The sequence below is a fragment of the Cavenderia fasciculata genome (assembly GCF_000203815.1).
Source record: "Cavenderia fasciculata unplaced genomic scaffold Scf_Dfasci-G-o-33e01.r1-3, whole genome shotgun sequence".
Taxonomy (NCBI): domain Eukaryota; phylum Evosea; class Eumycetozoa; order Acytosteliales; family Cavenderiaceae; genus Cavenderia; species Cavenderia fasciculata.
This window is the reverse complement of record NW_004457734.1, coordinates 22,045-42,327: the sequence shown is the minus strand read 5'-3', so window position 1 is coordinate 42,327 and position 20,283 is coordinate 22,045. Positions and strand designations below refer to the sequence as shown.

The following is a 20,283-nucleotide window of genomic DNA, read 5'->3' as shown; positions in this document are numbered from 1 at the left end:
GGTTTATGATTCAGGAATAAAAGAAGACATTACATTCAAAGATCTTTTCGATTCGGTTTCAGCTTTTTAAACTTTTTCACGAAAAAACAACACCATCAGCAGGGACAAGGACCAGTAATCGAAACAAAAGAAATCGCGCTTTGGGAAGTCCCAAACCCACAACAATTGCTGCCAACAACAACAAAAACGAACATAAGCTTCTAAAATAACTTTTTTTTATATTCACAAACAACAGAAGACAGAACGTTCCTTTCTTTGTTTCGTTTTTCAGATAGATACACAATCTAGAACGAGAGACCTCTTGTCTACCTTTTTATACTGGGCTGTGGACAACAAAAACAATAACATTAATAGTAAAAGAATAAATAACTGACAGTTAACAAGCACTCAGTTTTTTAATTTTACATTTCCTCAACATCATCATCATGGTTGATTCGGAAAATATCTCATTGTCAAATGGAGCTACCAATCACAACAACAACAACAACAACAATAATGATAATATGAATGAAGACCACAACATCATTGATGGAGTAGAGATGCAATCAATATCGATTAGGGAACCAACATTAAAGATGGAACCACAGAATAGTTTAACATCTCTCGACATCAATATCAATCAAGATTTATTGTCTCACATTAATGAATTTAAACCAACTGAAAAGACTGGAATCTATGTTACCGCTTCCAATCTATCATTTCATGTTCCAAAAAAGGCTCCAAAATATTCAACCGACTTGGAAAAAAGAAATTATTTATTAAATAATTTGAATTTTGATTTAATTGTAAGATCAATCAAACAATATATAATAATATCATTATTATAAATATTAATTGTTTTTTTCTTTTTTTTTTTTAATTTTTTATAGCCAGGACAAATGACATTATTAATGGGAGCACCATCTAGTGGAAAGAGTGTATTATTAAAACTATTGGCAGATAGATTAAGTGGTGGTACTGTGGAAGGTTCACTTTTATTCAATGGACACCAAGCAGATCATCGTACTCATCAGTCAGATACCATCTATGTACCACAGGAAGATAGACACATTGCATTGTTGACAGTAAAGGAAACGTTGGATTTCTCTGCCCAATGCAACATGCCATCAAACATTGACCAAACAACTCGTGATGAACGTGTTGAACTCATCCTCCAACAACTTGGCCTTTCACACACCAAGAATACCATTGTCGGCAATGAATTTTTTAGAGGTATTTCTGGTGGTCAAAAACGTCGTGTTACAATTGCCGCCGAGTTTACCAAATGTCCAAACCTTATTCTAATGGACGAACCTACTAGTGGTCTTGATAGTGCTATAGCCTTTAGTGTCATTTCAAAGATAAAGACTATTGCACAAGAGGCAAAGGCTTCGGTCATTATTTCACTTCTTCAACCAAGTCCGGAATTGACCAACATTTTTGACAATGTTTTATTGCTTTGTGATAAAGGTAATATGGCCTATTTTGGTGAAAGAGAAAACGTTTTGCCATACTTTAAATCAATTGGATTGGAGCCATCACAAGATCAACCTCTTGCAGAGTTTATGCAAGATGTTTTAGAAGAACCAAAAATGTATCAAGTCAACCAAAAACAATTGATGAATATTTCTACAGATTCAACAACCAATCAAATTAAATTGGATCAATTATTTAAACAATCAAAAAGTAAAAAAAAAAAATAATATATATATAATATATTTCATTTATATTATATTAAAGAGATTTATACTAACCTTTTGATTGTTTATTTAATTTTAGAATATGAAGAATTACAAAATATAACAACAAAATATACAAACTTGGCAAATAATACAAAATTTGTTGATCATAAACTATATCCAGTGGAAAGACCACCGATTTGGTATGAAACCAAATTATTGATAAAAAGACAAATCAAGATCATGAAGATCATTAGACAAGAATATTTTACAAGATTTTTACAGGCACTTTTCATGGGATTTGTTGTTGGATCCCTCTTTTTCCAAATGGACGACAGTCAGGCAGATGCACAAAACCGATTCGGTTTAATGTACTTTTCTATGGTTCTTTTCATATGGACAACCTATGGGTCGATTGATGAATATTACAATCTAAGAGGTGTATTTTACGATCAAAAGGATGGAAAGTATTATAGAAACTTTTCATATTTTATTACATTGGTCATTACAAAGATTCCTATCAGTTTAATCGAAGCACTACTCTATTCAGTGGTCTGTTATTGGACTGCTGGATTTAGAGCAAGAGCCGACTCGTTTATAGTATTTGTACTATGTATGATGTTGACCAATTTTGTCAGTCAAGCCGTTTTCCAAATGGTTTCAGCACTTTCAGAATCTCAATTGGTTACATCGATGGTTACACCAGCCATTGTTGTCACATTTATGGTCTTTTCAGGTTATATGTTGCCAGGACCCAATATCCCCAAGTATTGGGTATGGGTCTACTATCTGTCACCACTCAAATATCTATTGGATGCTTTGGCTAGTAACGAGTTACACGATCAAACATTTACTTGTAAACAATCAGAGCTCATCCCACCAACAGACATTGCCAATCAGTTTTACAATGGTGTTCAAATATGTCCAAGAACCAATGGAGATCAATTCCTCGAAATATTTGGTATGAATGAAAACTATTATTGGAGATGGATCGATATTGTCATTTCAATTGCCTATTCAATGGTAATGTTCTTTATCTTTTATATGGGTATTCGATTTGTTCGTTTCGAAACTAAAAAGCCACCTTCAATCGTAAAGAATGTTCGCAACAAGGTCAAAAAGGATAAGAAACGTGAAAGTACAAAGGTTCAATACAAAATGAAAGGTTGTTATATGACATTTGAAGAACTTTCCTATACGGTCAATGTAGATCGTAAAAATACACAAACTGGAAAACAAGAAAAGGTTACTCTTACACTGTTGAACAAGATCAATGGTTACATTAAACCTGGACTTACTGCACTAATGGGCGCATCTGGTGCTGGAAAATCAACTCTATTGGATGTATTATCAAAGAGAAAGAATGCTGGTATCATGTCTGGAATGATCAAGGTCAATGGTGTAAACATTAACGATTTGAATATTAGTAGATTCACTGCCTATGTTGAACAACAAGATATCCTATCTGCCAATCTTACTATTCGTGAGGCCATTGAATTCTCTTCCAATTGTCGTTTGCCTAGCAGTTACAGTAACTCGGAACGTGCTCAAATGATTGACGATATTCTAAAGGTTCTCAACCTCACCAAGATGCAACATACCAAGATTGGATTCAATCCAACCATGGGTATCTCACTTGCCAATCGTAAAAAAGTAAGCATCGGTATTGAATTGGCATCGGATCCACATCTTCTTTTCCTCGATGAACCAACGAGTAGTTTGGATAGCAGCGGTGCACTCAAGGTCATGAATTGTATTCGACGTATCGCCGAAACTGGTCGTACCGTCATTTGCACTATTCACCAGCCATCACAACAAATTTTTGAACAATTTGACCAACTTTTAATGCTGTGCAAGGGAGAGGTCATTTACTTTGGTGAAACAGGCGAGGGTAGCAAAACCATCCTCAACTACTTTGAAGGACTTGGATATGTCATGGAGGAAAAAGATCGTAATCCAAGTGACTATATTTTAGAGATTGCAGAGCAACATCATGCAGGTGCCGATCCAATCACTTCCTACATCCAATCACCTCAATCAAAGTCTGTCATACAAGAATTACAATCCAATAGTGTAGTTCCACCAACTATTGAACCTCCATCCTATGTAGGCACCTATGCTGCTCCCATGAGCTCTCAACTTCGTGCACTTCTTAAACGAGCATGGTTCAATCATATTCGTCGACCAACACCAATCTTTATCAGATTCCTCCGATCGATTGTTCCTGCACTCATTGTAGGTACAATGTTCCTTCGTCTCGACTCTGATCAATCTGGAGCAAGAAACAAATTGTCAATGATATTCCTTTCATTTTTGTTTGCTGGTATGGCCTCTATTGCAAAGATTCCATTGGTCGTCCAAGATAGAGCCATTTATTATCGTGACAGTGCAAGTGGTTGTTATCCCTCTTATTTATATATGATTGCATCATTTATAACCGATCTTCCACTCATGATGATGACAGCTTTTTGCTTCTGGATACCATTCTTTTGGCTCACTGGTCTAGATCCAGGATATGGTGGTTGGAAGTTCTTTTTCACGTTGGGTGTCTATTTGATGGTCATTGCATGCTACGATACCATGGCCACAATGTTTGCATTGGTTCTTCCAACGACACCCATTGCCACTCTTCTCTGTGGTATGGGACTCAACTTTCTTGGTCTTTTCGGTGGATTCTTTATACCAAAGACAGATCTACCAGAGGCATGGAAATGGATGCATTACTTTGCCTTTACACGTTATGGCTTGGAAACTCTATCACTCACTGAAATGATTGGTCAAAAGTTTAGTTGTCCCAATGGAGAAGGTGAGGTACTAATACAAGTAAATGCTACCACTAGCATTCCTTATTGTCCGATTCAGAGTGGTGAACAAATGATCGCTCGTTATGGCTTTAATCAAGAGTTTCAATTTAAAAATGTTGCCATATTGGCTGGTTATATCATTGGACTATTTACCGTTGGTTGTCTTGCTCTTAGATATATCAAACACATGAAACGTTAAAGAGGAGAGAGAGAGAGAGAGAGAAAGAAAGAGAGGGAAAGAGCTCTCACATTACCAAAAATAAATAATAAAATAAATAAATTATTATAATTCTACAAGGGCTAAACAATCAACACATCACGCACGACTGCAGCCGCGAAAAAAACTGTTTTTTTTTTTTTTAATTTTTTTTTTTTTTCAAAGGTGAGGAGTCTCGTTTGCTGATAGATATTATTTTGTATTGTAATTATAAATTAGATTGATCTTTTTAAAGAGAAAGAACAAAACTCGCTCACACCCCAACAAAGAAAGGCAATAGAGATATCAACATAAAATAATAACAGAAACAACAACAACAACAACTATCACTCAGAGTTTTAGTTGATCGTACAAAGCAAACTTTACAATCAAGTCAAATGAGAAAAAAAGAGATTGACTAGAATTAAAGCAGTCATCTTAAATCATAATAATAATAATAATAATAATAATAATAATAATAATAAATAATAATAATACAAAAGAGAACAACAACAACAACAACAAGGGAGAAAGATCAAATAAAACAGGGGAAATGGGTATCACTGCATCGACTAATCAAAATATGAACACAACAGACAACAATAACAACAACCATGTAAATAGTAATAATAATAATAATAATAATAATAATAATAATATGAATAACAGTATTAATAGTAGTGACGAAGAGAAGAAAAAAGAGATCTTTTCAATGGATTTTTCAGCGTGGAAGAAAGATCCGTTGGTATTGGTCGAATACTCTGTGTTAATGTTTGAAGAGATGGGCGTAGGAAAGGAACTACAAGTAAACAGAAATGCACTTTTATCATACATCACAAGTGTTCAAACAAACTATAGAAATAATCCATTTCACTCTTTTAATCATGCAGTTACCGTCACTCAAATGGTATTCCTTATCATATTACGTTCAGAATTAAATGAAAAACTTACTATATTAGTATGATATCATATATACTTCAAATATCTCTCTCTCTCCCTCTCTCTATTTACTAACCAAAGCAAACCAAATTCCCTTACTACCTTTTAAACTTTAGGAAAAATTATCATTACTCATAGCAGCAGTCTCACATGACCTAGATCATCCAGGATTAACCAATCGATTCCAAATCAATAGTAAAAGTGAATTGGCAGTTAAATATAATAATACATCAGTGTTGGAGAATCATCATCTCGCACTCTGTCTCTCTATTCTAGGAGATCAAAAGGATCTACTTTGTACATTGACAGAGACAGACAGACATACACTCATTGAAAAAGTAAAGATTATGATTTTGGCCACAGACATGGAGAAACATTTTGCCTACAAACAAAAGTTTGATGAAATCATACCAATATTTTCATGGGATGATCAACAACACAGAGATTTATTATTAATAATGTATGTAAATAATAATAATCATTCAATGTTTTATTTATTTAATTTAATTTAATTTAATTAATTTAATTAATTTTTTAGGTTATTAAAATCGGCAGATATATCAAATGAAATACGATCATGGGATATATCGACAAAATGGGCACATGCATTGATGGAAGAATTTTTTGCACAAAGCGATCGCGAGAAACAAGAAAATCTTCCACTTACACCTTTTATGCTCCGTGAACAAGTAGTATTGAATATTACACAGGTTTCATTTATCGATAAATTTTTATTGCCATCTTATCAAGCATTGCAAATTATATTACCTTCACTCAGTGTATATGTTGATAGAATCAACAAAAATAGAATACTCTGGGAACAACTCCCAAAATAAATTATTGCCTAAATACTATATTATAACTCTTTATTAATCCATATAGTTCCTAATACACATAATGGGGTTTTACACATAATTTATACAGTGACTGTGAACGATAGTTGTAATTATTATCATTATTAAAAATAAATAAATTTAATTTGAAACTGGTGGGGTGGGGTGTGTGGTTTAGATTAGTTTACAATTTTTCAAAAACTACCAAGGAGAAATGCCTCGAATTGAAGATATCTTTCGATAATTTTTTTTTTGAACCAATTATTCCTACTATTCCACCTTCTCCTCTCAAATGGTTATGGTGGAACAATCATGATAACTAGTTACTAAAAATGGGGTTTAGTGAAAATTGATAGGAGTTTTTGTTATATTATTTTGTTTACATTTTTTAGCTGATTTAAATATAAATATAAATTTACAAAATAGATAAAAAAAGGACTGAATTTATATTTTAGAGTAATCCTCATCATCATCATCATCATCAATATAATTTTTCATCATCATCATCATGGTAATATCAAAAATATTACCATCGATACTAAAAAAGGTATTAGGAAACTATATAGAAGGATTAGATTCATTATCAATTCCTTTCTGGAAAGGAGAGATAGTATTGGAGAATTTACAGTTAAAAAAAGATATATTTGGACATGAATTACCATTCGAATTACAAAAAGGTGTAATAAAAAAGGTGGTCATACACATTCCTTGGTTGGGATTTTTAAAGGAGCGTATCTCTGTTTCAGTGGATGGAGTGTATCTGCTTTTTGGAAGAAAGGATTTTCATCAAATTACAACCATCCCAAAGAAAGAGTCATCTGGAGCCAATCCATTGGCAGGATTATCAAGAGAGGAGATAGAATCTATTCAAGAGTCAATAGACGAGTCACTCGTTGGGGATCCAAACATTGCTTCCAAGACATCACAATCGTCAACCACTCCCTTTTCAAAGACATCTGGCCCAACGGAGGGTTTCCTAACTAGAATGATAAAAAATGTGGTCAAGTGTTTGGTATTAAAAGTTACAAATGTTCATATTTGTTATCAAGACATTAAAACAACACCAGATGAAATGTTTTCTATTGGTATCACTTTGGAGGGTGTCAATTTTGAAACAACCAACGATAAATGGATCCCTTTGTTGTCACCAGCATCCAATCATCACCAGTCGTCGTCATCATCGTCATCATCTAACAATTTTGCAAACTCTGCTGCCACTTCTTCTGCAGCCGCTGCATCCGATCAACCATATTCATCGTCATCATCGTCATCGGTTTTATCTTCATCTTGTTTTAAATTAATATCACTCTTTCACTTGTCTGTCTATTGGGATTCGCAATTTAGTAAAACCAAATATGTTACACCTGCCGATATGGATGTCATATTGATGCACCAAATTCCTAGACAAAAGATAAAGATCGATCATAAATATATTATCAATCCTGTTAGTGGTTTCATAAAGATGATCATCAATGACGTTGAACGAGACAAGGTCACAAATGATGGTGTGCATACTTCTCTAGTGACAGAGATCGACATGGTTCTTGGCCTAAAACAAATAGACATTCAATTGATGGATATCCAATATCGTGACATGCTGAATCTCTTATTTTTTGTACATGATTGGAGAAAGGTACTTCGATACAAGTCACATCGTCCAACAGTTAGTGTCAAAGGCAACGCAAAGATATGGTGGAAGTTTGCCTACAAGTCTATTCTATCAGATCTTCGAACCAAACGAGAAGAACAAATGTCTTGGAAAGATGTCGAAAAGGAAAAAGTAATGAGAGATACTTATATTAAAATTGCTTCTCAAAAATTATTAAACAAAAAGGTATAAAAAAAAAAAAAAAAAAAAAAGAGAGTAAGTTTGCTTATTTCTAATTTTATTTTTAGGTATCACCAGTAGAAGAATTAATAATAACAGAGATTGAAAAAAAGTTATCATATGAAGATGTAATATTATATAGAACAATATCAGAAAAGGCAGTAGAGGAAAAGAGAAAGTCTGATGTATCTGGATTTCATCAAGTAAATGAAGGTTGGTGGCTAGGTTCTCTCTATGGAGGACTTGGTAACTTGGGATGGTTTGGATTCGGTAGAAGAAGACAATCAACAAATAATATGAATATATCTTGTGGTGCCTCGTCTATTAGTGGAGAGGATCTTAGATTGTTGGAAAAGATATTAGATATTGATCTAAAATCAATGCTCAATGCATCATCAAACAAAAAGATTACAAGTGACGTATCGGTCAAGTTTTATTGCAATATTAAAAAGGTTCAGATGCAAGTACTCGATTTTAGATTGGTTGGTGAACCAGTTCCTTTGGCTCATGTTGAGATTCACGAAATCGATATGACTATCTATGTTTCAAGATTCAACCAAAAGATTCAACTTTTAGTAGACTCTGTTCATTTGAACGACAAGATTACCACCAACGCTCGTTTTGAGAACCTCATCTTGGACAAACAACCATTTGACGATTATCACACCGAGGAAATGAATCTTTCCTCTTCTACATCATCGGTTTCAACCTCTTCTACCCAAGATACCTCCACCGCCTCATTCTCGTCTACTGCCTCAACCAACAGCAAAGGTTTCTTATCATCGACACAACATGGTCGTAGATTTGATATTCGAATGTCTCAACAACAAAGACAAAAGCACCAATTCATACCAGACGAACCTCCAAGATCCAAGATGATCAATCTCACGTTGGAGCTTAATCCACCAGATCAGCACCGTGCAACCGACTGGAGTCTTTCGCTCCATCTCTCGCCATTCTACTTTATCAATAGTAAGCCATTTGTCGATACTATGATTGCCTTTTTTACACATGCATCTCAAGAAGCACTCGATACACTCAAGTATTCCTTCCTCAAACACCTCAAAGTGTTGCAAGAGATGGCAATGAGAGAGCTTAAACATCTCTTGCGCAACCAAAAGTCTGCAGATATTGACCTCGATGTACACATTCCTGGAATCATATTCCCAGACCACGACTATGAAAAGCTATTGGTCATCAATTCTGGTCACCTATTGCTCAAGACTCAACCAATCAGTGCTGGATGGAATTGCTCAAAAATAGTAGATATTCTTCAAGCAGACGAAGACAATGAGCGATATATTCGATACAAAAAAGAATTAACTGAACGTGTTGCCTGGTGGAAAGCAAATTGTACAGTACCTCAGACAAATGTTCCACTTGACATGGATAAATTCTTTAAAGTAAATCAGATACATAAATCAACTCTAAATCAACATAGTCAATATTTTCAACGTCATCAAGAATTCAATAATAACAACAACAACAACAACAACAATAATAATAATAATAGTGATCAAGAGGCATTAACAATTCCCTATAACCAAGATACTACAAGTACATCAGGCAGCGATAGATTTGATAGTGAAGATGATAACGTTATGGAGGAAGGAGATGGCCAAGAAAATGTATTTGAAAAGAAAACAAAGAATTTTGATGACTATTTGGATGGAGAACAGTCTTCATTTAAAAACAACAAAAATGATGATCTGACAAGTGGATCATTTGAATCTAGTGAATGGAACTTTGATGGTATAAATGTCAACAATTCTCAATTCTATGAAGGTATTTCATTTCAGTTGACCAATTTTACAATTAAAATGTGCCACCAGTCCCAATATCAGAGTATTATGAAACCATTTAGTTTTAATATGTTTTTGGAATTATGTTCTGATCCTTTTAATCTTGACATTCCTCAAATAATGTATGTTAAGCAGCAGCAACAGATTTTTAAATACATATTTTTTACCAAACCACCCCTAACATTATTCTATCTTCTAGATGCCATTCAAATTTATCAAATATCAATTTTGATTTGAGTGATACATTACTCTATGATATATCTAGAATAGTTGGTAGAAATGGTCTACTAGAATATTTTATAGATATGGATAGAAAGTCTACATCAGAGCTATCGGAAATGTACGATGTAGTATCATTAAAAAATGAAAAACCAAAGCGTGCAGGATCAGGAATTCATTTATCTGTCATTTCAAATACTAAATCAATGTATGTACAAAAAAAAATATATATATATTAATTTTTTATACTAATTTCTATTAATCTTTTCATAGATTGCATGCAAGAAAAAAAACAAAAGAAAAATTGACACATAGTATACTGTTAAAGTTTTTATTTACAACAAGTGATATATCAATCAACTTTTTTTATCAAAAAGAAGAAAGATTATCATTAAATATATCATCGATGCGTTGTCGTAGTCTTGCAAAATTATTGTATATGGAGGTTATTTTTGATATTGCCAGTATTAGCATCACAGATACCCATTCAACCATACCAATTCTATCCATATTTGCTTATCCATTCCAAAAACAACAACCGCCACCATCTTCATTAGGATCAGAATCGCCATTTGGTAGAAGAAAAAGTGATAGTGACCACAGGTTATTGGAAAAGTCTTACAATGGAGGTATAATGGCAACTCAACAATTGGTAAATGGAATGTGTGACAATCCAATTGTCCTTCACCTCTCTTCAATTAGTAAGAACTCATTGGATTATGACTATATCGATTTTATTGCGTCACTCAAGACTCAATACGTTAGAGTTAATCTCCCAAAGGAATGTATCGTAGCTTTGATACAAATATTTGGAAAGGCAGTTTCAGATGCCAATCGTTTCCACGAAAAGAAAAAGTCAATCCTAACCATCGAGGGTTCGAGATATGAAGATTCGTTATCTCGTCTACTGCACCATCAACACAGACCAAAGGTTAAGCCCAAGAAGTTGTCTGACCGTTTAGATGTCACAGAATTTGATCCAAATGATCTGAAAACAAAGATATGCTTACAGGTTCCAAGCTTTTCTTTGATTCTCAGTGCAAGTGACTTTGATATTGCATCTTTTCAATTTGACAAGGTCGATATTAATGGTGTATTTCAATTACCATTGTTTGAATTTAATGTATGTCCACATTATTATTATTATTATTATTTTTATTTTTTACTCTCTATTAGACCATTTTATTGACAACTCTTTTTACAGTTATCTTTAGGAGATATGAAATTCTTGGATTTATCTAGACCGGATGGATTACATAGAGATATTTTAATTGCACATCAATCTCATCCAAAGCTAGTACCAATCGTAAAGATGCATGTAGTTAGTCACAGTATGCAAAAACAAAAGGAATGGGGTCACAATAGAGTTGTACAGGTCGCTATTGGAAAGATTCAATTGACTCTACTCTTTCAAACCATTTGTATGGTAAGAGTATTTTGTCACGATATCAGTACTTCATTCAAAGAAAGTTTCCCTACTCTATATGTTATCGAACAGGTCAAAGATCCCAAAGATACCAAAGATAATCAAGAAACCGACCGAGGTGACTTTGAATCAGAACAACCACAAAAAGAGATTCTATTTGAAAGAAAATCAATTACCAACTTGGACATTACAATCGATGAACATACTCTTATTCTTCCAAAGAATCCAAATTCAAAACAATCGATTATACTTAGTGTTGGTAAAGTTTCACTTTGGTTAGATCAAACTGATCCTGCTGCCGATGTAATCTTTATGAAAATCATTGATGTTATGGTCAGTTCATATAATGGTCAATTAGATATTCAAAATGTATGTAACAAATTGTAGTAAAAAACATAACAAATCTCTCTAATAATGTTGTTATTTATTTATTTATTTTATTTAATTTATTTAGGCTATTATTAAAAGACCAATCAATGTTGATCTCAGTTTTGTTTATTTTTTTGAAACATCAAAGACATCTTCTGAATTAAAGATTATGATGAGAATTGAATATATTCAACTATTGCTCAATCAATACCAATACAATCTATTGGTAAATGTTTTCAATCAAAATATCAACCAAAATGTAATTCCTACACCTCTATCGTCCCAATACTCAAAGGAAAGACAAAGTAAATTAGTTAGTCTAACTTTAGATATTACAGATTCAGTTAATCTTAATCTTGAAGATGAAGTAACAAAGTATGTAAAAATATTACAATTAAACAATGACTGATATTAATATTAATCTTTTTTTTTTTTTTTTTTTTGTTTTTTTCTAAAAGAGAGGATAAATTCTTTTGTTTAATAGTGAATAAACCATTAGGGTTTTTAAATTATTATAACAATGGAGATATTGAAATATCATTTTCAGTTGGAGGATTAGCAATTAGTGACAAGAACAAAGCATTACCACCACACCAGGAAATACTTTCAATCTCAAGTAGTGATGTTCAAGAAATGGTTGATGGCAGATTCAGAATTCTTTCAGTATCAAATGGTGGATCAGTAAATAGAAATTCGATAACAATTAATCGACTTTTTATCTTTATTGATTTAAATTGGGTTGATAAATTAATTGTAAGTAAAAAATTTTAAGATATATATATTTATATAGATAGATAACTAATTGTTTTATTTATTTATAATTTTTTTATTTTAGACATTTTTATCACCATTATCAGATCCAGAGTATACAAATATTCAAAGACCATCAATAATATCAAAAGAATGGATACTTAGCATGTCAATTGAATTAAAAGTGAAATGTGCAAATATAATGATTGGTAGTTTGGTAGATGAAAAGGGAGTTGTTATGTTGATGAGCAGTGAAATGTCATCTTCTGTTCAATTTGGTGCAGATGGTTTAATGAAATTACTACTCACTTATCAATGTCATAAAGGATTATTGGCAAACAAATCAACCACCACAGTGTCAAGTCCTCTTGCTAGTGCAATGAAACACTCCTCCTCAGCCTCTTTGTTTTACCACAATGGTCGTACCAACTCAAAGCCTGTTTCTCGACATTATTCCTACAATCGAACAGAAGCAATGTGGGAATCTCTTCATAAAAGTGCTAGAATCTTTATTGAAGATTTTAGTACCAACATTCACATTGCTCTCTTGCCAGATGGAAACCAATTCTTTTTCCTTGAATTGAACAATTTGATCATTAGTTTTTCTGGTCGATCATATCGTTATTTGCTTGGTATCTATGAAACATTGCAAACTATTCTCTATAATAGACAAATCAAGAGCGCAGCCAGTCAAGTCGTTGACAACGAGAGAGCAACTCACCAGTTTAACAACAATTGTTCTCCATCAAAGACACCGATTCCATATCGAAAGAAACAAACAACTTTTGATACCCCCATTGCAAAGGCAGCAGTCGTTACGACTAGTCCTTCAATGTCACTTAATTTACCACAACCACCTCGTGCAAGAAGACCATCAGTACCAAATATTTTGGCAAGACCCAATTTACAACACCTCAGAGATGACCAATCTACCACCACTCCAAAACCAACAATTACAGAATCTGGCATAGTTGTTGGATCAAATCAATCTGTGCCAACTGTCAATAGTGATATGAACAAACTATATCATCTAAAATGTCGTTCAGCTGAAATGTTGAGAGTTCATCAAACCAAAGTCAGATCACGTCTAAGAAATAGTAATGAATTTATAGAATCACCAATAGAAGAATCACCAAGAATAGTAAAGACAACAACTTCATTACCATCAGCAACAGCAACAGCAGCAACAGCAGCAGGAAATAGGGTTGAAAGTGGTAGTTGGGAAGATGATTTTGATGAAGAATTATCACCAAGACAAATTCAAAATACCATCCATAAGAAAGCTATTACCCAAATTTCTATTAGTCTTAAAAATATGGAGGTTTTAGTTGTTGACGATTTGACAAAGAATCATATGAATACTCCACTTTTCAATTTCAAGATGGCCTATGGATTTATCAAAATGATGATCAAGACTAAAATAGAAATAGATATAGATGCAGTCATTTCATTGGACTATTTCAACAATCGTATTGCTTTTTGGGAGCCTTTTCTCGAACAGTGGATGTTGAAATCATTTTTGACATTCTCAAAAGAGTTTTCCATCGATCTCTCATCGTCGGATCTGTTAAATCTCAATATCACCATCCCAATGATGGACAATCTCAGTTTATTCCTCACTACCTATAGTCAAGAATTTGGTTATCCATGGAACTTGATTGCAAAGCCACAAGAAAAGGATTTACGATCAAGTGAGGAAGCACTTAAAGACTCGTTGACTGTATTGACTGGAAAGATTAAAAAACTATCGTCTGGCGAGAAACATGGAAGTGGTGCTTGGAAGTCTTCCTATGCACCATTCTTTGTTCGTAATCAAACGGGTTCAAGGATTCGTTATCGTTTAGAGACTCATGAAGGAAAACAAGTAGATGGTGTCTTGAATGAATGTGGTGACGGTAAAAAAGTGGTTCAAGTTGAAGGCTATGGTATCTATTTTGATTTAATTCCCGGTGAATCAATGCCCATCAAATTTGCTCCCGATGTTCAAGTCTCTTTGGAAACATTCAATCAGTTGGTAATGTCTATCGAGTTATTGGGTATCGAAAAGACAATTGCCGTTCCAATGGATAGACTCAAAACTTACGAGTATCAAGTTCAATTGGACAGTACCACATCTACAACTCTTTTTGTAAACGTTTCCATCAAAAAAGGAACAAAGTTTATAACACTAAGATTCCCCATCATCTTTCAAAATATGACATCGTTTTCTGTTGATGTGGCAACCGTTTCATCTGGCTTTGCCATTGCTCAACCTCCCAACATGTCTTCAATCATAAAGTCTCGCCAAGTAAGAGCTCCAACCTCTACTTCTCGAATGAAGGATGCTCTTATCAAGATTAAACCCTCTGGTAACGAATTCAAGTGGTCCACTGAAACATTGGATGTCAATAATACCAAAGATACTGCCATGTTTACATCTTGCACAATTGATGGAGAAAAGACTATTGTCGTAAAGTGTCATGTAAAACTAAAGGGAGGATGTTCAATCATTAGATTATGTCCAATGCTAAAGGTTAAAAACCTATTACCCTTTCCAATTACCTATCAATTAAATGGAGGAAGTTATCCAGCAGCAGTCAACCACTCTAGTGGGCACCACCGCCACCACCACCATGGTCATCATCCAGCATTAATATTTTCAAACAATGTGACTGAACACAAATTGGGACCAGAAACAAAGGACGAGGTCTATGACATTGGAGTTTTGGAAAAGTTTAAAGTTCGATTCAAATTAAAAGATACGTGGAGCGAAGAAAAAATTATTCTAGAACAATTGGATAACCAAAATATCCATCCTATTCATATCACTTATAATGATCGACCACTTCATGTTAATATGGAATTTGAATCCATTAATGGAGTTAGAAAGATTATTTTCTACAATCAATATTGGATATTCAACAAGACTGGTTTAAATCTTTACTGTAAAAAAACTTATCAGTCAAAAGAATATAATGATGGTACCGTTTATTTAAATAATAATCATCATCAACAACATCAACAACAACAACAGCAACAACAAATTAATCCTCAAAACAAAAAGACATCCATAGCTGTAGATCCTTACCAATGGTATGAAGATCACAACCAAAAGGTCAATCCAATCATGTTTTCATTCAAAAAGACAAAAGATATTGATAGCTCAATTCGTCTGCGAGTTGGTCAAGATTCAGAGTGGTCAAACAAAGTATCGATTGCTGCTATTGGTGACAGAGGAAGAGTTGAGGTATTTAGTGATAAAAAGAACTCTATATTTCATCAATCGCATCAAGGAACTTCTTTGGCTGTGAATACACTCACAACAAGATCAAAGACCACAACCACTACCACCACTACCACCACTACCACCACAAAACATATGGCCAAAGAGATCAAATGTGAAAGTTCAGATCGGGTATATGATGTTGGTGTTTCAGTAGATATTGCACCTAATCTTAAAACAAAGATCATTGTTTTTGCTCCACGTTATATCTTTTTCAACCAATTCCCTTATCCACTCATTTTCAAACAATTGGGTACTGATAATCAAGTACGTGTAGGCACTGGAGAGAAAATACCTTTTTATTATTTCCTTGAACACCGTTCAAAAACAAATCTTCTTTCAACAAAACTTGACATGGACTATGGTGATGGGAATAATGATGATGGTTGGTCACCAGGGTTTTTGATTGAAAATGTTGCCGATTATTCATTTAATCTGCCATCAAAGTATCAAATCTATAGAAAACAGAACCCTCAAATTGTTGACTCTCTCACACAACAACAACAACAACAACAACAACATGCAACTCAAGATTCCTCTTCTTCTTCTTCTTCTTTTTCTTCTTCTGAATCAAACAACTCTTTAATCAATCCACACCAATTAAAATATCTTAAAGTTCAAACATGTTTGGAAGGTGCAACATTATTTATCATTGCAACCGAGTTGAATGATCCACCCTACAAGATTAACAACATGACTCAATTCCCAATCCTTGTTAGACAAAAGAAGTGTGGAAAATCGATATTTGTCGGTGCCAAACAATCAATACCATTTGTTTGGGATGAACCAATGGACGAACACATTTTAGAGGTACACTTTTTCTCACAAAATGTACAAATCGATGATGTTGCCTCTCACAAACTGACAGAAGAAGAATTGGTTGATCAAACCAACAACAACAACAATGATCATCCATCAGCAACGTCATCATCAAACAACAAAGTTTTATGTAAAACCTTTGTAAAGGTTGACAGGATTAAAATATTTAAACCAATTGATTTTGGATATCAAGGTCAAGCAATTATAGTTAAAGCAGTGGTAGAGGCAGAAGAATCGACAAGAGTTCTTACATTGACCGATTCAACTTACCAAGCTATCGTTGTACCAGATCAAGAAACCTCAATACAACATATTAGAATGAATATTAGAGGTGTTGGAGTATCGCTCATCAATTCAAACCCAACAGAGTTGTTGTATGTCTTTGTCGAAGGAATCTCTACCGACTATTATTATTCAAATTTCATTCAACAGATTGAAATGAAATTGGATAATCTTCAAATTGACAATCAACTCTCAAAAGTCAATCCCTTTTCTCATCCTGTTTTACTTTTTGCCTCTGAAAAGAATGATCCAAACCTACCATTCCTTCATATTAAACTAATTAAATCAAACAAAAGTAAGAAAAAGAAAAGAAAAAGAAAAACAACAAAAAATTAATTTATTTTTTTATTTTTATTTTTTATAACAGTGAAAAATATAGATTATTTCCATCATGTTTCATTGAGAATTCAAGAATTAAATATTAGAGTAGAAGAGAAATTCCTTTATGTATTATTGGATTTCTTTAATAGTTTAGATTTCTCTTTTTGGACAGGAAACAAAAAAACCAAAAAAGCATTGCACAATGTAGACATGTTAAAACCAATCTATCAAAAAGATATTGGTGATGGATTCATAGACACAATGATACAACGTGCTTTACCATCAATCTATGGTAAAAAGATGTATTTTGAAACTCTATCAATCGAACCCATAAGTTGTTACCTTACCTTTGATTTGGCCAAACAATCTGGTGGATCAACCATTCGAGCATTGGATGCGCCAATGGTTCGTGCATTTAGAAGAATTGGATTTGTATTAGTTAGCTTCCAAAATGCCCACATCTTTTTGCATCAATTTAAATTCTCTCATGCCTTTGGAACAAATGCAGAGCTTCTCAATCCACTCTTTAGACATTATCTCTCTGAAGGTTTGTCAGAAGCATACAAGATTTTGGGTACATTCAACTTTTTGGGTAATCCAATTGGATTGTTTAAAAACTTTGGTATTGGATTTAAAGAGTTTTTTGTAAACACTGGACGTGGTTTGGTTGGACCCGAAGAAACTTCCTTTAGAACTGGTGTATCGGCTGGATCAAAGAGTCTTGCCAAGCATACCGTCTATGGACTCTTTGATAGCGGAACAAGACTATCGTCGAGTGGAGCCAAGGCATTGGCCAACATGTCGATGGATCCTCAATACATTATAGAAAGACAGTTTATCGTTGGAGAGACACCAAGCAATGTCATTCAAGGGTTTGCTTTGGGCGGAAAGACTGCTGTCATTGCCTTGCATCGAGCATTAACTGGTGTTGGTCGTCTACCTTATTATGGTGCCAAAAAGGAAGGAGCTGTTGGTGCCATAAAAGGTATCGGAAAAGGTGTTGCTGGTCTTGTACTCAAACCAGTAGCTGGAGGATTTGATTTTGTTAGTAAATTCTCTGAAGGTGTCAAAAACTCAACTCAACTCAATATCGAACGACGAAGAATCAGGTTCCCTCGTCCTCTCTTTTCTGACCTACCATTACGACCATATGACGATGTTGAAGCCTATGGTCAATTCTTGTTCCTTACCAATATGATATCTGAAGGAAAACTCAAACGCCTAACACCCGATCAAATTAACCAGCCTCTCTCAGAGATGATATCAAAAGATGAAAAGTACATTCAACATTTAATCTACAAAAATAGACGCACCATTTTGTTTACCAACAAACGTATCATTTGTCTAAAAGATACAGATGGATTCCGTACTAAATTTGCAGTAAAGTATGAATCAATCATCTATGTCGAGGAGGAACAATATGCTATCCGTCTCAAAGTCGACCAAAGTAATCGTGTTAGAGTTTTGCATCCAAAAAAGAGAAAGAGTCATTTAATTAAATGTAAAGATGCTGCCAAGCATTACATTTTTGTAAAGATTCTCGACATGCTCAAGATTTATAGTCCAGATACAATGGTAAATCCACTAAAAGAACAAAAGATATTAAAAGGTGAAACTACCACTACCACTACCACTAGTTGTACAACACTGGCCGCCGCTCCAATTGGACCTATTGTTGTTCATCCTCCAAATCCAAATCCAATAATAGAATACAGAAATGTGTCACCTTTGGATAGATATATTCAACCAATTATTGTACAACAAAATTCTGGAAAGATTGACCCTATGATACAACATTTATTATTGAATCATCGTGACCCTAAATCTGTTGGTGCACCAATCTATATTTCACAACATCCAATTGAATTCCAACACCAACAACGTCAAATATTTGTTAACCAACAGGAAAATCAACATCAATCTTTAAGTATGGAGAATTCTGGATATAATTATAATCCAACCACAGCAAGTACATACAAAACCAATATTCCTATTGCTCCCCCACCACCTCCACCTCCTCCACCTCCACCTCCTCCACCTCCTCCTCCTTCACCAGCACCACTATCATCAACGCATGGATTCGAGCCACCACAACCACCACCACCTCCACCAGTGTTTATTCCTCCTAACGAAACACCAACTAAACCCTCGGTGGTAGTCGTCGCTCCTCCAATAACACCAAAGCCACCACAATACCCATCTACACCACAAACTCAAAGACTATCACATAAAACTCCACATATAACTACAACTGTATACCAACAAACTGCAGGTTCCAAGTTTAGAACTCCACTACATTCGTTACAACAATACAAACAACAACAAGACAATATAGATGATCATAGAGTTGACAACAACAATGTTGGTGTGATGACTACTACCACTACGATAAAGAATCAACAACAAACGTCACCACAAAGTATGATGATGTTGCAACAACAAAAACATCAATCACAACTAGAAAAGAGTATTCAGAATATGATGCAGATACAACAAATGCAAATACAACAAATGCATCAATTACAAAAGAATCAAATCGAGATGCAAAACATGTTGTTTAAACAGATGATGACCGGAGCTGATTCTGTCAAACCTATAGTTCAACCAATTCAACTTCCCTCTAATGTCACTAGTACCACTACTACTACTACTATGTTACCAAAAGTTGAAGAAGAATTGAAAAGAGCAGGTGACGCTTCACTTTAACAACAATAAAACTTTTTGAACTTCAAGTTTTCAATTTTTTTTTTTTTTTTTTTTTTTTTTTTTTGAATA

At 34.0% G+C, this 20,283-nt stretch overlaps 3 protein-coding genes across 3 annotated transcripts; all 3 read left to right on the top strand.

Annotated features, from left to right (window-relative positions):
- Positions 1-425: 425 nt before the first annotated feature.
- Positions 426-4,661, top strand: abcG3 (ABC transporter G family protein; the record flags this gene model as incomplete). The annotated part of the gene is made up of 3 exons (XM_004359920.1): positions 426-785; positions 870-1,665; positions 1,759-4,661. The coding sequence occupies 3 exons, from the start codon at positions 426-428 to the stop codon at positions 4,659-4,661; spliced, it is 4,059 nt and encodes a 1,352-aa protein (XP_004359977.1).
- Positions 4,662-5,211: 550 nt separating this feature from the next.
- pde3 (cGMP-specific phosphodiesterase) lies at positions 5,212-6,433 on the top strand (the record flags this gene model as incomplete). Its single annotated transcript, XM_004359919.1, has 3 exons — positions 5,212-5,616; positions 5,714-6,057; positions 6,136-6,433. 3 exons carry the CDS (start codon positions 5,212-5,214, stop codon positions 6,431-6,433), a joined length of 1,047 nt encoding a protein of 348 aa, XP_004359976.1.
- Positions 6,434-6,938: 505 nt separating this feature from the next.
- Positions 6,939-20,214, top strand: vps13E (vacuolar protein sorting-associated protein 13 family protein; the record flags this gene model as incomplete). Its single annotated transcript, XM_004359918.1, has 9 exons — positions 6,939-8,264; positions 8,327-10,182; positions 10,260-10,487; positions 10,553-11,402; positions 11,484-12,074; positions 12,160-12,449; positions 12,533-12,827; positions 12,910-17,482; positions 17,555-20,214. The coding sequence occupies 9 exons, from the start codon at positions 6,939-6,941 to the stop codon at positions 20,212-20,214; spliced, it is 12,669 nt and encodes a 4,222-aa protein (XP_004359975.1).
- Positions 20,215-20,283: the final 69 nt, after the last annotated feature.